The 14,215-nt window shown below is 41.7% G+C and overlaps 1 protein-coding gene across 1 annotated transcript in view; it reads right to left on the bottom strand.

Moving 5' to 3' along the window:
* Selp (selectin P) overlaps positions 1-10,528 on the bottom strand; it is a 35,771-nt gene extending 25,243 nt beyond the window's left edge. Inside the window, exons 1-2 of the mRNA XM_028760301.1 lie at positions 10,520-10,528; positions 744-834 (exon numbers count right to left, since the gene is read on the bottom strand). Of these exons, the coding sequence (XP_028616134.1) occupies positions 744-834; positions 10,520-10,522 (94 nt within the window). The 5' untranslated portion in view covers positions 10,523-10,528. The remainder of the gene's footprint in view (positions 1-743; positions 835-10,519) is intronic.
* Positions 10,529-14,215: the final 3,687 nt, after the last annotated feature.

The following is a 14,215-nucleotide window of genomic DNA, read 5'->3' as shown; positions in this document are numbered from 1 at the left end:
AAGAAAGAAAGAAAGAAAGAAAGAAAGAAAGAAAGAAAGAAAGAAAGAAAGAAAGGAAGAAACAAAGAAACAAAGAAATTAAAGAAAATTTATTTTGACAGAGGCAATATTGCCTTGTTTTATCTACTAAAGTTTTCCTTTTTGTTTCAGGCTTGCTACCCGAATGCTTCCTGTGATGAATGTATTAATATCATATATCAAATCATTTACTTTGACTTTGAAAAAAAATACTTTTATTTTCAAAAAGATTTATTTGTGTGTGTGTGTGTGTGGGTGTGTGTGGTATGTGCCCATGTGTGTTTATGTGCACTACTTGTGTATAAATATTGGCTGAAACAGGAGTGTGTCAGGTCCCTGGGAACTGGAGTTACAGGAGGGTGTAAACCCCTTGATATAGGTGCTGGGAACTAAACCTGGGTCTCCTGGAAAACCAGTAAGTGCCCTTAATGGTTGAGTTATCTTTCCAGCCTTCAAAATTATGTTTAAAGAAGCACAAATGTTCTTGCGAGTCACTGAGAATGTGGAGGCCCCTGTCTGCCTTTCCCAGTGATGATGTTGATCCTGGATGTATCAGTCTGTGGATCCCAAAGCCTTGTGGACCAGTGTGATGGTGTCAGGGGTGTTTTTCTTTCAGGACTCTGGGTGTGAACAGTTTCCCATGCCTCACTGCTGCCCTGAACTTCTACTTGGCCCTGGGATCTCTAATTACTCAGGATCAGGTGGAGATTTAACCTAGTATTTACCAGAGATCAAAGCACTGAGCCAGATGAGCTGAGCCGCTCCCAGGACAACACTCCGGAGTCTTGGCTTCCAAGAACCTTTTGGGCAGCCGGCCTGAAACAAAAAAAGAAAAATTTCTTTTGATATCTACAAACAATCAATGAAGCAGTAGAAATTCGGTTGATGATCATTGGGGGTAATTCTGATTCCCAGCAGGAGGGTGTTAGAAACCTACTTCCTTCTGATTTCTCATGGCTCTCCTGAGTCCTATCCTAACAAGGTTTGTGTAGCAAAACTATTGGCTTTAATAGGTTCTCTCAATAGGTAAGTTCTAGAAATGATCATCTTGTCTGAGTTCTAACTACACGAAGTAATACAGAACTTGTAGCATCTAAATGACATCTTACAAATGACAGCTGCAAACTTTGATACACACGCTGTCTACTTGATATTGTTACCTTCAAAAGTCTCTAAGATTTCAAATTCGTACTGCACTGCATTTGAAGATGCAGTGTGAGGCAATGCCAAGGTGAGCTTGGCTTCTAATATCTGCCCAAAGCACCTCTAATGTTATCACCAAGATAAAAACAGTGGCTTTCCTAGACCAGGCAGAGAGGGGCCACCCAGAACCTCCTCTGACAGGCGACCTGAATTCTTGCTTAGGCTGCAAGGGAATATCAATAAAAGTTAAAAATATCTCTCTGGGTTCCCTAAGGGACAAGCCTGACTGCATAGGGGTTGATGTCAAAAGTATCCCCTTTCCAGGAAAAAGACATCGGGACGGGTATGGCCTCACTGGACAACAACAGGGGGACTGGAGCCATTACAAGGTCCCTTTCAATTACTGGATGTCAGGCATCTATCCCCACCTTCGCAAGATTAGATTCGACACAGCCTGTCTATACTTAGAGAAGGGAGGAGATGTCAGGGGCAGCCCTGCTTACACACTGAAGGCCTAAAATCAGCCATAGGCCTAAAATCAGCAATAGGCCTGTCATACATGTATACTAACACCAAGTCTTGGGTCTCAGTGGAAAAACATTGAAACAGATGCTATAAGCTGTTGTAAACAGGCAGCTTTTACAGAAATTTACCAGCCTGAATAGTCATAGACCTTGTAAATAGGTAGCCTTGGCAGACAATACCAACTTAGGTAAGGACAAGTGAATCATAGGCAGAGTCATAGCGACCTGTCCCCTGAACCTTCACCCAGCTGATACCCTGTTCTGAAAAATATCTGTATTCCCCCTGAACACCCGTGCTCCAGTGTCATCCCCTTCCCCACGTCCTGCCTTTTTGTGTTTATAACCCCTGTGTGAATGAGTACAAAATTACAATTTGAAAAAAAATAAATTATATATATATTGGCTTTGTATTTAAACATAGTGTTTCTACTCCTTCGGAGAAATAACTACCTAAAACCATTACTGTACAGAAATTCTGAATTGCAATAGAACACACTGCTATAACAGATGATGCATGGTACACTGTAGAGTGACATACACTGCTGACCACAGCCTGACCAGATACCATGATATGCACAACTCAAATCAAAGCCAGTCTTCTAGACAGTGGTGGTTGGCTTGTCAAGGTTGAAACTTTCTACTTTGGAGTTTCTGAATTCTGGATTTTGTATGTAAGCATATACAGTGTTCTCACAAACTAGAACATTATTCAACTGAATTCTGTATAATTATTTCTCCAACCCAAAATCTGTAGTATATTTTTGTAGCTTAACTGTGTACTAAAATTAATTGTCATGCTGATGACATTTAAAAAATTAACCTGCAGAGATTTATGGTTCCAGATAATTAAAGATATTTTTATTTGTATTTATTATTTATTTTTATAAGTAAGCAAGAATGACCTTATGTTTAAAAACACATTAGGTTGTCTAGGTGGTGATGGTGTATACCTTTGATCCTAGCACTCAGATGGATTTTTGTGAGTTCAAAGCCTGGTCTACAGAGCAAGATCTAGGGCAGCAGAGAAACTATGTCTTGAAAAACAATATGTATATGAATATGTATGTGTATGCATATGTGTATATTTGTGTGTGTATATGTGTGTATATATATATATATATATGCATATACTTACATATATATGATGTTAAAATTTTGTAGAGGAAGTATAGAATGGGGCTCAACATTTAAGGAGAGTGAATAGTAGAAATGTTCTTGTTATTATGCGTTGCTTATGGTTTGTGTTACCAGCTCACTCTAATATTTAGTTACCTTTGTTGAACTTAAAGAACATAACAGCTTTTTAAAGAACTATGTTTATGACATTCTGGAAATCCAATCATAATTTTAAAATTTATGAAGAAAATCCTTATCTCACCACTTAAATGGGGAAGGGAAGTTACACAGTTTTCCAAAAATTTGGAGATGTGAGGAAAACTTGTTACTGATGAACATGGCAATGTTGCCTGGTGCAGAGACCCCTCATTGGCTGGGTCTCCGCTCTGAGGATCATGACAGTTTTGATTTAAAATTACAACCCATTGCTGTTGTACCTGTGCCCTTGGGAAAATGGCTTGCCCTACTAATGGCATTCCTAAGCATTTGGGGGTCCCTGGGGTTTGCCTAGAGTGAGTTAATCATTATGCTTACGTCTATTCATTGTTTTCTGTATTAACTTAACTAAACTTTTAAATAAGCTTTTGTTTAAACACAATCCCCAATAGAGGTACTTCCTATTCTGAGTTGTCTGTTTATTTGTTTAAACTTTTAAGCAAGACTTTGTTTAAACTAAGATTTCCCTAACTAATTCTCTTTTGTACCAGTGTGTGTGCGGGTGGTGGGGTTGGGGGGGGGAAGAAGATTGGTTTGAAGCAATGCATGGTTTTAAAAATAAATTGGTAGGTGCTCTAATCAAGTCATAACATGCAAAAAAAAAAAAAAAAAAAGAACATGAGTTATCTGTGCACCCTGTTTCAACACAATACTTCTGTTCTTCAAAATCACCGAATACCAAGATTCATCTTCCTGGGCTAATTCAGTCCTATCAGAGAAGCAAGGTTTACAACCAAATCAATTCAATATTTCTCATGCATCTCAGTGGGTGGTCTAGTTAACAATTCGATGGTCACCACATTGAGTTTAAGTGATTTGCCTAGGTTGGGTAGCCAAATGAACATCAGGCCAATGCATCGATTCTTAGTCTCACAAGGCTCATGAACTTTGAAAACAGTGAAGAAGTTGTTTAATTGGAATGATCAGACTCCAAAAGGCTCATAGATCCATGCATTCTTTTGTGGTAGTTCTCAGGTAGTACAGGCTAACTTTAACTTTGCTGTATACTCAGTTCCTCAGCCTCCTGTCCCCATCTCCCAAGTGCTGGGATTAAACCACCATGTTCAGGTGGATCTCCTCATTCTGACCATACTTACTGGACCCCAAAGTCAAACCTATGTGCCAACAGTAAGGTTGCCCCTTGACTTAATGGTAGGTGACATAACTTTATACATTGGTATGAAGGGTGGTAGTATTTCAAAGTCTTACTTAGTAATAATATTCTTTCAACATGCCCTTTGGGTGGTGGTGGCCTTTTATAACTGACTGTGCTCCACAGCACAGCTTTAGGGATAGTATCTAGGTTGATAAAGAGTTAAGCACTCTGTATATATCTGACTAAACAAGTGTTGAAACCAGAGGAAATGCCTCTCAGGAAAAGCATCCATGTACACTGCTAATCTTTAATGCTGTCTGGCAGCCTACTTCAAACTGGAAGTGTCTGGAAAAGAGTCTGAGACCAGGTCATTTGAATAACATCCTGTGACTGCATAAATTTTTTATAAGTGCCCCAGCTATCTTATATCTGCCCTCGGCTGTGGAGTTAAAAAGGGAGCAGAGAGAGTGGGTAAAAGAACCTTTGCCCTTTAGCCTCGTATTTATAGGAAGAGGTATCAGCATATAGGAGTCTCATGGTTTGCAGGTGGCATTCAGAGCTGACCGCAGAGAGGAGACCACAGCTCTGTAGTTCAGAAGTAGAGGCAGTGTGCCTTCTTGACCTTTGTTTGCCTGTCCAGTTCCTCTTGGCTTTCTCTGCTTCCTCTGTAGCTAAAGGTTCTCTGCTCCATTGCCTCCTCTTTGTTTTCCAGCCCACAGTTTCCACCTACTTATCAAACTGCTCTTTTGAATTTTATCATGAACTTGCAAATCACCCAACTAAACGACAGCTTTCCATTTTTATCTTGCTTGAACTCTGTACAGCAGGATTTGCTGCAGACCAATTCATGTTTGCTTAATGTCTTGAGCAATTTTTCGGAGTGTTCCTTTGACTCTCCCTCAACTCTGTCCTTGGTGCCTCCTGGCTTCCATGTTTCTATTTTCTCCTTTTGCTAGACCTTATGGTCAACTATTTGGAAAGGTCCCCGATTAGCATCTCCATTTCTGGCCTTGCTCTAGAACATGAGGCTCCCAGCACGAATATTGAGTAGACACAAGACCAGGCACATTGTCACATCCCAAAGAAACTATGGCAACTGAAACAAATGGCTAACTGTGGTGCCTATTAGCATACCAAAGTGCTTATGGCTCCTCTCAGCTCTTCTCACCAGGCCTTCTTCTCCAGCTTCTGGTTCCTATACAAATCTGACATTTCAGCCTTGCATTCTTGGTTCTCTCTCTCTCTCTCTCTCTCTCTCTCTCTCTCTCTCTCTCTCTCTCTCTCTCTCCTCTTCCTCCTCCTCCTCTCCCTCTACTTCCTCTTCCTCTTCCTCCTCCTCCTCTCTTTGCTTGCTGTAGGCCTCTTTGCTTTCTAGCCTCTCTTCCCTTCCCTTCCCTTCCCTTCCCTTCCCTTCCCTTCCCTTCCCTTCCCTTCCCTTCCCTTCCCTTCCCTTCCCTTCCCTTCCCTTCCCTTCCCTTCCCTTCCCTCCTCTCCTCTCCCCTCCCCTCCCCTCCTCTCCCCTCCCCTCCCCTCCTCTCCCCTTTCCTCCCCTCCCCTTTCCTCCCCTCCCCTCTCCTCTCCTCTTCTCTCCTCTTCTTTTCCTCTCTTGCTCTCCCAACCTCTTCTTCCATGGCCTAGTTCAATCTGGCTCCATCCACCTGGTTATATTCTCCCTCATATCTACAGTAAAAAAAGAAAAAAAAAAAAGGAAACCTCCTCCTCAACCACACCTTAGAGCCATCATGTCCTCATTTTCATTTAAGATGACACACTAGTGGCTAGTGGCGCTGCTCAAGGGCAAGAACTATACACAGCTATACACAAGTGAGTCTGAATCACTGGCCATGGTAAAGCAAATACTTAATGATTGACAACTATCCTACCAACAAATAGATGGATGAGTGCTGAAATAATAAAGACCACGTGATGCCTACATGAAAGATGGAAATGTGTCAAATGTGTTGACTCCTTGCAGATGGGATATAGGAATAAGGGGAGACGTGGGTAGATGCAGGGATGTTCCATAGGTGGTATGCCTCAAGAACCCTAGAGGACATGAAATAGCAACCACTCTTTAAAAGAAAAGCAAATTTCAATGTAACTTTCTGGTTTCTGTGTGACTCTGAAAGGCTCTGGTACTAAAGGAAGTTCACACAACCAATCCAAATTCTTATAATCAAACAATAACATTGACCTGAGCTCCTTCACCTACATCACCATGGTGAGCTGAACTCCTTCATCAAGTAGGAGCTGGGAGGAGGGACCAAGAAACTTTACCTTCTTTGAACTCTTTACAACAACCTGTCATCACATCCTAATGGCTTTACCATCTGGTGAGAAACCTGGACACTCACCAAATTTTCAGCTGAATTGACACATGGCTGGCTTAAATGTTATTATTTCTTTTCTGGAGCTGAGAAATCAGCTTTTGATTAGCTTCTTTTCCTGAAGATTACCTATTGCTAATTCTCTAAAATGCAATCAAAACAATTCTTTTACTCTTTCTTTCTTTCTCTCTCTCTCTCTCTCTCTCTCTCTCTCTCTCTCTTTCTTTCTTTCTTTCTTTCTTTCTTTCTTTCTTTCTTTCTTTCTTTCTTATGGTGCTGGGATCAAGCACAGGACTTTGTGAATGCTAAGCAAATGTCCTGCTAGTAAGGTATATCCCCAACCAAGAAAGGCACTTATAACACAAGGTTATATTGCTCTACTACTTAAAAGCCTTCAGTGGTTCCTTGTCTCTAAGCAACACATTCAAACTCTTTGAGATGTACCCACATGACCCTTCAAAACATGGCTTCCTCCTGCTTGACGATTCTCTCCTGCTGCTACTTCTCACCTATCCATATCCTTTTGACAACACAACAATGCAATTATAATAAGAGATGTTATAATTTCTGAAATGCATTGTATGTTCCCGGTGTTTTTGCACCAAGAGCACCTATGTGTGTCAGCCCGACTCCATGAGTCCGTAATTTTCTCCTTAAAGGAACTTTGCTATCAAGGTCACTTCCTTCTCCATACCAAACAACCACTCCCTTGTTATTCTCTCTAGGTTTTTCCCCATTGGTTATTTCAACAATGACTAAGTTCCTAAAATACCTCAGGCACATTTCCAGGGAGAAGAGTTAAAATCATGAAACTAGACTCAGTTTCTATACTAATAGAATGGGCATGTATCATAGCACTGAGCAGATATGAAAATGCAGGGCAGGAGTGCTGACAGACTGATGGGTAAGTTATGTCAGACAGGGACTTCAATGCAGCCCTCTGTAGGAAGGTGACATTTCCTTCAACAATCCAACAGCAAAATGATCAGGGAAAACTGTCAAGTGGGCAGCAGGGAGAAAAACACAAAATCCTTGAACACAGGAACAAATGTAGTGCCAACCCACATAAAGAAAGAAATGAGCTGAAACAGACGGTGTAAAGGGCAGATGTCTGTGACTAGAAAGTAGTGGAAAGATAAAGCTAGGCTCTTGGAGCCAAAGCAAGGGATGAGATCTTATCCTAAGTGTGGAAAGAAGTCAGTGGGCAACCTTAAAAGAAGTATGATGTCGTCTGACTGATACTGAAAATAGGGGCTGTGGAGAGTAATTGAAAAAGTAGCTTGGGGACAGGTCTTGTATCAAATGCCAGTCATCAACAAGGGAGCCACCTTCAGGGCCCCTAATAGAGCAGACCAATGAAAAGATGCACCTAGCAGTGTTGTTGTTGAGTAAGGACAAGAAGCCTGGACTACAAAAAGCAGAGCTTGTTAATCATGGTCCTGATGGAAGTCAAAGAAAAACTGATGTGCTGGAGTCAATGAGAATGGAGAAGGGAAGGAAGATAAGAGCGTTGTCAGGGATGATAAGCTATCCAACCACCGCACATATCACAAGGCATTGCAACATTGTAACAGTTCCAATCCTAGTGCCCTGGAGTTTCTGGATGGCAGTGGTAGAGGGGCAAAATCCTAGCAGTCACCCCCCAAAATAACACACAGAAAACAGCTTGTCTCTAAGTCAAGCAGATTTCAAATAAACATGAGTCCCATGATGTGACCACTCAGAATCCAAGCACATATTTAAGTTAGACTAGTCGTACCACTATGTTAAATGAAATAGTAGCATTAAAATAAAACACATACTTAATTTAAAACAAAACAAAACTACGAGATCTTAGCTGAGTTACAATCCTAAATTTTCTTTGCATTTGACATTGTAAAGCATCTGACTTGCTTTTCCAGGAGAGGCGTTAGACAAGGTAATGGCTGTCATCATAAAATCAGTCTCCCCAGGGCCTTTGCTCAGCACTGCCTCCTCTGTCAAAAGTCAATAGGGTTTTTTTTTGGTGTTTTTTTTTTTGTTTGTTTGTTTTGGTTTTTTTTGGTGACTTGTCTAATAATCTTCTCTGTACAGAACTCTAAAGATGCATATTCTAAGAGCTGATTACCAGCCTAGAACATGGAGCTGATAGAATAGAAGGAACAGTAGAAACTGGGAGGAGGAGCCTAACGTAGTTAAAAGTTTACATGAAGTGATCCTGGGCTGCTCCTTGGCTGGCTAAAGCCTTGACAGACCTCAGGATAGTGTAACTGTAAATCCCTAAGCAAGACCCGTTCCCTGTGGGCTGGTTGAAAATGTCCCACAAGATACACCATAACTTCATTCTCTTGGGTCCTAGTTATGAAGCAGATCTCACACAGACAGACTGAGGCTCCTGAGTCCTAAGAGCCAAATGTGCTTGGGGAGGAAGAAATCTGTCTATGAATTATTACAATCAATTCCAGGACTGGGTCCTTAAGACTTCATTGCAGAGTCCCAGCCTACTTTCAAGGTAGAATCAAGGAACACCTGAGTATAACACAAAGAAGGGAAAGTTTTAAGTGTCTTTTGAAACCACACAGAAGTCCAGTAACCTTCTTATCGTTGTCTATTAAGGTCAGTTTATGTGGACATTTGTATATTCATCTAGGGACAGGAATTGTAGCTTTCATCAGAATCCTGAACAATGCCACCATCCATGCCACCATTGAAATAGAAGAGGATGCCAAAAAGAATAGAAGGAAGAAATTGATGGCTCATTTACTTACGTCAATGTCAACCGATTCAGAAGAACAACATGCTAAAAGGCACAAGTAATCCCATTCTCTGCCATAGTGATTGAAATAGTGCAGGCTCAAATGTCCTCCTTGTGTCTCTGTTTTACTACACACACACACACACACACACACACACACACACACACTGGTGTGGGGTGATCGTTTCTCTTTAAGTATTAGAAATGTGTGTTGCAGTAGAGTGGGAGAGGAGGGATAAAATCATGAAGCAAGCATGGCTTTCTTCCGCAATGCTGTGCAAACATGTCTAAAAATGAATCCCGATCTGCTACCGCCTTAAGTGCAGACGAGAAGATCTCAGATTCTGAGACTATGTGAGGCACCCCAGCACACTGAAAATGCACATGACAGTGCCCCAGCTATGCATGTTTTATCCAGAGTCACTGTACCAAGTTCAAAAATACCTGGTTATTTTAGGATCTCCCCTCAATCCTCGACCTCACTGTACCTCTGGAGTTTTCTCTTTCTCTAAAACAGCAGCTAGAATTTGCTAATTATTTACACACTAGCCTCGGATATAAATGCTCTTCAGTGCAAACTTACTTAATCTTTACTATGATGTTGTATAAGAATATTATTATTACATTCTACTTGCATATGGGGAAACTGGGTTAGCAACACTAAAGATAGAAATTCAGATCAGAACCATGTGGATATTCTAGATTGGTTCTGGAGAATTCTCAATATTTAGAGAAGGGGTTAGGAAGGCTGAGAATTAGAAGCTGCTCCATTGTAGACATGCCTCAAGGTCCTTTCTCAGCCTTCCATTTATCCCAGAGAGAAAGGCAGACTTAGCAAAGAGGTGATATCCTTGCCAAGATCTACTCCAAGGTGTTCCTGAAAGTTCCAGTAGAAAAGCAGCTGCGGTGTAGCCAGAGAATGGCAGCAACATCATCAAGTCTTAGCAAGCATGTAGCCATTGCCTAAGTGCCTGCCCCCTGTAAGCCACAACGGTTCTATTTGTAAAATGGAAATTATCCAAACCTGTAAGAATGTTGGGAGAATCAAATGATCAGCCAGCTTTTAAACATGCTTGCAAACCGAGCATGATGATGTGCACCTACAAGCCTTGGCTACCCTGGAAGCTGAGGCAGGAGGATAATAAGTTTAATGAGTCAAGAAAATAAGACCCCATTTCAAAACGAGAGAGAAAAAAAAATGTCTTCAAACTTTTCCAAGGCTACTCAACATAACAAACGCCCCACGGCTATTGCTGTTCCTCACTTTCTAAACCTTTCTTCTGTCTGTTTCAGCCACAAGCCACTTCAACCCCTCTACTTCCCATACAGAGAAAAATGAACTTACCATGTCCTCTCCGACTCGTCTGGCTTTCTTCCCTCTGGCCAAACCACACTTCTTATACTTTTGCTGCCTCCCCTTGGTGTCAGGCTTCCTCACAAAACAACTTCCTATTCGCTTTCCAGAAATTTATCACGGCTTTTCCCCTAAAGTTAGAATGTTGATAGTGCAGAAGCAGAGTTGGCAGCTTGGAAGGAGCTGTTGCCAGGGGGGCAGCAGGTCACTCCTTCCACAGGAGATGGTCTGGAGACAGGCGCAGGTGTGAATCATGCCTGGACATCCCAGACTGAGCAAGACAGGAACAGGACCCATGCACCCAGGGGTCAGATTTCCTTTGATTATGACATGAGTTCCAATCTAAGGTCGTAAGGTTTGGAAGGCTTGCTTTGTACTTGTCACAGATTTCCAGTGTGAATTCCAGTTAATAGGAGATGCCAGAGAATGTTTAAGATTCCAGTAGACTTCTAAGGGGACAAAGCAAAAAACAGAGGCGGGAAAAAAAAAAACCTAAGCAGGTAGGAAAGGGAAAATCCAGGGAGAGTTTCTGACTCTTGGGGACTATTGCTGGAAATGGTTTTGAAGTGACATGTGGAACAGGCATGGGCTATCTGAGAACTCTGTCTCTCATGTCAAAAGAGGAAGAATTGAAAGTCGTGGTGGCACCTGCCTATAATCCCAGAAGTAGAGACATAGATAGAGGAGGGTTCTCAGTTCTTGTCGAGAACAGGCTAGATAAGCAGACCTCTGCCTCCATAGAAATGGGAACAGTTAGTATTTCTTTTCTCATGGAGCGTGTGGCATTCTGTTAGTGCAATAGTTAGGATTTGGTTCATACATTTAAACTTCTCAAGACCTATTCTTATTCCATTTGTAGTCATTAATCAGGCTAATTATTTAATGAAATAAAAACTAAATTAATTAGATTCTCTACACCACTTTCTCAACTGCTAATAAGGGTGATACTAACAGATCTTACCTCACAGAGTTTTGTGAAATTACATAGATTGATTCAAGGAGAGGACTTGAAATAATAGCAGACACACAGTAGGTGCTCCAAAAATGCCGCTAATCGTTGCTAATTTCCAGATGGGTAGTAAAATAAAAAAGTTAAATGTTTTGTATCAAGTTGGAAAAAAAATCACAATTTATCCTTCTAGAATTCTAGTTAATAGTGTTGGCCATTATTTTTTTTCCCCACTCTCTCTGGGATGTCTCTGCACAGACATCTCAAGGATAGGTTCAAAATAGGGGAAATGGTAGGATCTGGGGAAAACTCAAAAGGTAAACTCGAATTAAGGAATTGTGAACCTGCAGAATGGGTGAAGCTGCGTTCCCACCCTGGGATTTAGAACCAAGGCCAAGAGCCTGATATACAGTTGAGGTAGAAAGGCTGTTTAAGGAGGTAGTCATGAAGAATGGCCACAGAGGAATAAGGGAAGTCGACTGAGAAAATGGATGGGGGAACTCTGAGCTTGTGTGACACAGGAGTTTAGTGTCCACACCCTAAAGCCAGACTACCTTACTTCCCTGATGGCCAACTGTACGAGGTGAGTAAGTTACTGACTTGGTTGTAACTTGGTCTCCTCAGCCATGTGAATGAAGAAGGATAACAGTCCCCAAGCATGGGGATGTTAGGGCAATTATATACACTCAGCGTTTCGAGTAATACCTTGTAGAGCACTGAGCATGTTGTAGGCAGTGCTAGCTTGCACTCATTGCTCCATTAAAAGAAGACCCTCAGTCAGGCATGAGGGAGGATGCTTTGTATAACAATAGATTCCTACTGCAAATGTGGCCATTTTCTACTGAGAATGTAGATAATATTAAATGGCCATATTAGAAAGGCAGAGAATTTCCTAGAGAGGAAAGATGGGGGAGCATAAAATTCTAGACTTTGTGCATGGTGACATCATTCCCCCCCCCAGTCCAGATAGCTATCCACAAATCAACACAGCCCCTGGGAGGGCATTTTCTAATGTATACAAGGCCCTGAGTTTGAGTCCCAACTCTGTGACAAATAAGCAAACAGCGTAAAAATGTTGAACCCATAGAAGCAGAGAGGAAAATAATGGCGACGGGTCTGGAGCAGGGGTTAGGAAGATGCTGGTGTAAGGATATAAAATCCCAGCTGTATAGAAGGATGAGCAAAAGAGATCTATTGCATAAGATAGCGACTAGAGTTAGTGACTGTTATATTTGACTGTTGTCCTAGAGGGGTTTCTGTTCCTGCTGAAGGAAACCAAGGCAGACACTGAAGCGAAGTCCACAGATGCCTGCTGCTGAATGGCATGCTCCCCTGACAACACAGCTTTCTTTTTTTTTCTTTTAAAAATGTTTTCTTTTGTTGAAAATTAGATTGTTGTCATGAAATATATTCTGATTATGGTTGGTCTCCCATCTCCTGACTTCTCTCCGACCCTGTCTCTTCCCCCCCACCACCCTGACTCTTCTCCCTCCCTGGCCCCTCCCCTTCCCTCACTCCTCCCAGCTCCTCCCTCCTTCCCTTCCCACCTACATTTGTGCCCTTTCTGTTTCTTCTTGGAAAAACAGTTAGGAAGATAAAGAATAAAAATAAAATAAAAGATGAAGCAAAAAACAAACAACAGGAAGGAAAAAGAGCCAAAGAAAAAAGAAACACACACACACACACACACACACACACACACAGAGGAATCCCATAAAAACACAAAACCTGAAGCTATAATGTATAATGTATATGCAAAAGATCTGTAAGGTTTAAAAAAACAAGTCCTGACACAACTTTATGAGACAAAGAACTTTCAAAGAAGTCGTTTAGTTCTTTTCCTTGGGCATTTACTGAGGGACAAGCAGTACCCTTAAGCAAGACTACCCTTAAGAGTGGTTTATTCCCCTTCCCCAGACTCCTTTGAAGAAACCTTTTTTATTTGCATGTGGCTATCAGGTGGAGATAGCTTTTGAGTTAGGGGTCGAGCATGTGTCCATCTCTTTTCTCAGATCTAGGCTCTCATCTAATGCAGACCTGTGCAGGCGCTGTGCATGCTACCACAGTCTCTGTGAGCTCATATATGTGTGGGTAGTGCTGTATTTAGAAGGTCTTGTTTCCTTGGTTTCCTTCATCCCCTCTGGCACTTAGACTCTTGCAGCCTCCTCTTCTGTAGAGTTCCCTGAGTCCTGAGGGAAGGGATTTGATGGAGACATCCCATTCAGGGATGGGTGGTCTCTTCACATTCTGCATATTGTCTGTCTGAGGATCTTTGTCTATGTTCCCATCTACTGCAGGAGGAAGTTTCTCTGATGATGGCCGAGAAAGAGCATATCAGAATCTCATCAGGAGTCATTTTATTGCTATGCTCCTTCAGCAGAACAGTAGCATTTAGTCCACACCCCACTCCTGTGTCACACACACACACCATATTGCTGGCTTACCTAGTCTCATGTTCTTGGACACGAAGCAGTGCCAGGTATGATTCCATCTCATCGAGTGGGCCTTAAATTAAATCAGCCATTGGTTGGTTACTCCCACAAGCTTTGTGTCAGTATTTCACAGGTGCATCTTACAGGCATTGTAGGTCAAAGGGTTTGTAACTGGGTTGCGGTTTACCTATTTCCTAGACAGTAGTTTTCAGTACTATGAGTGCTAACTCTACACTAGTTTCCAGTACCATGAACGCTGACTAGTCCAAAGGAATGAATGCTCTAAATAGACACAAGCTCGACTTC

The sequence above is a fragment of the Grammomys surdaster genome, unplaced genomic scaffold, assembly GCF_004785775.1.
Source record: "Grammomys surdaster isolate TR1022 unplaced genomic scaffold, NIH_TR_1.0 130, whole genome shotgun sequence".
Classification (NCBI taxonomy): domain Eukaryota; kingdom Metazoa; phylum Chordata; class Mammalia; order Rodentia; family Muridae; genus Grammomys; species Grammomys surdaster.
The sequence above is the reverse complement of the archived record's forward strand: the minus strand, read 5'-3'. Positions and strand labels throughout refer to the sequence as shown.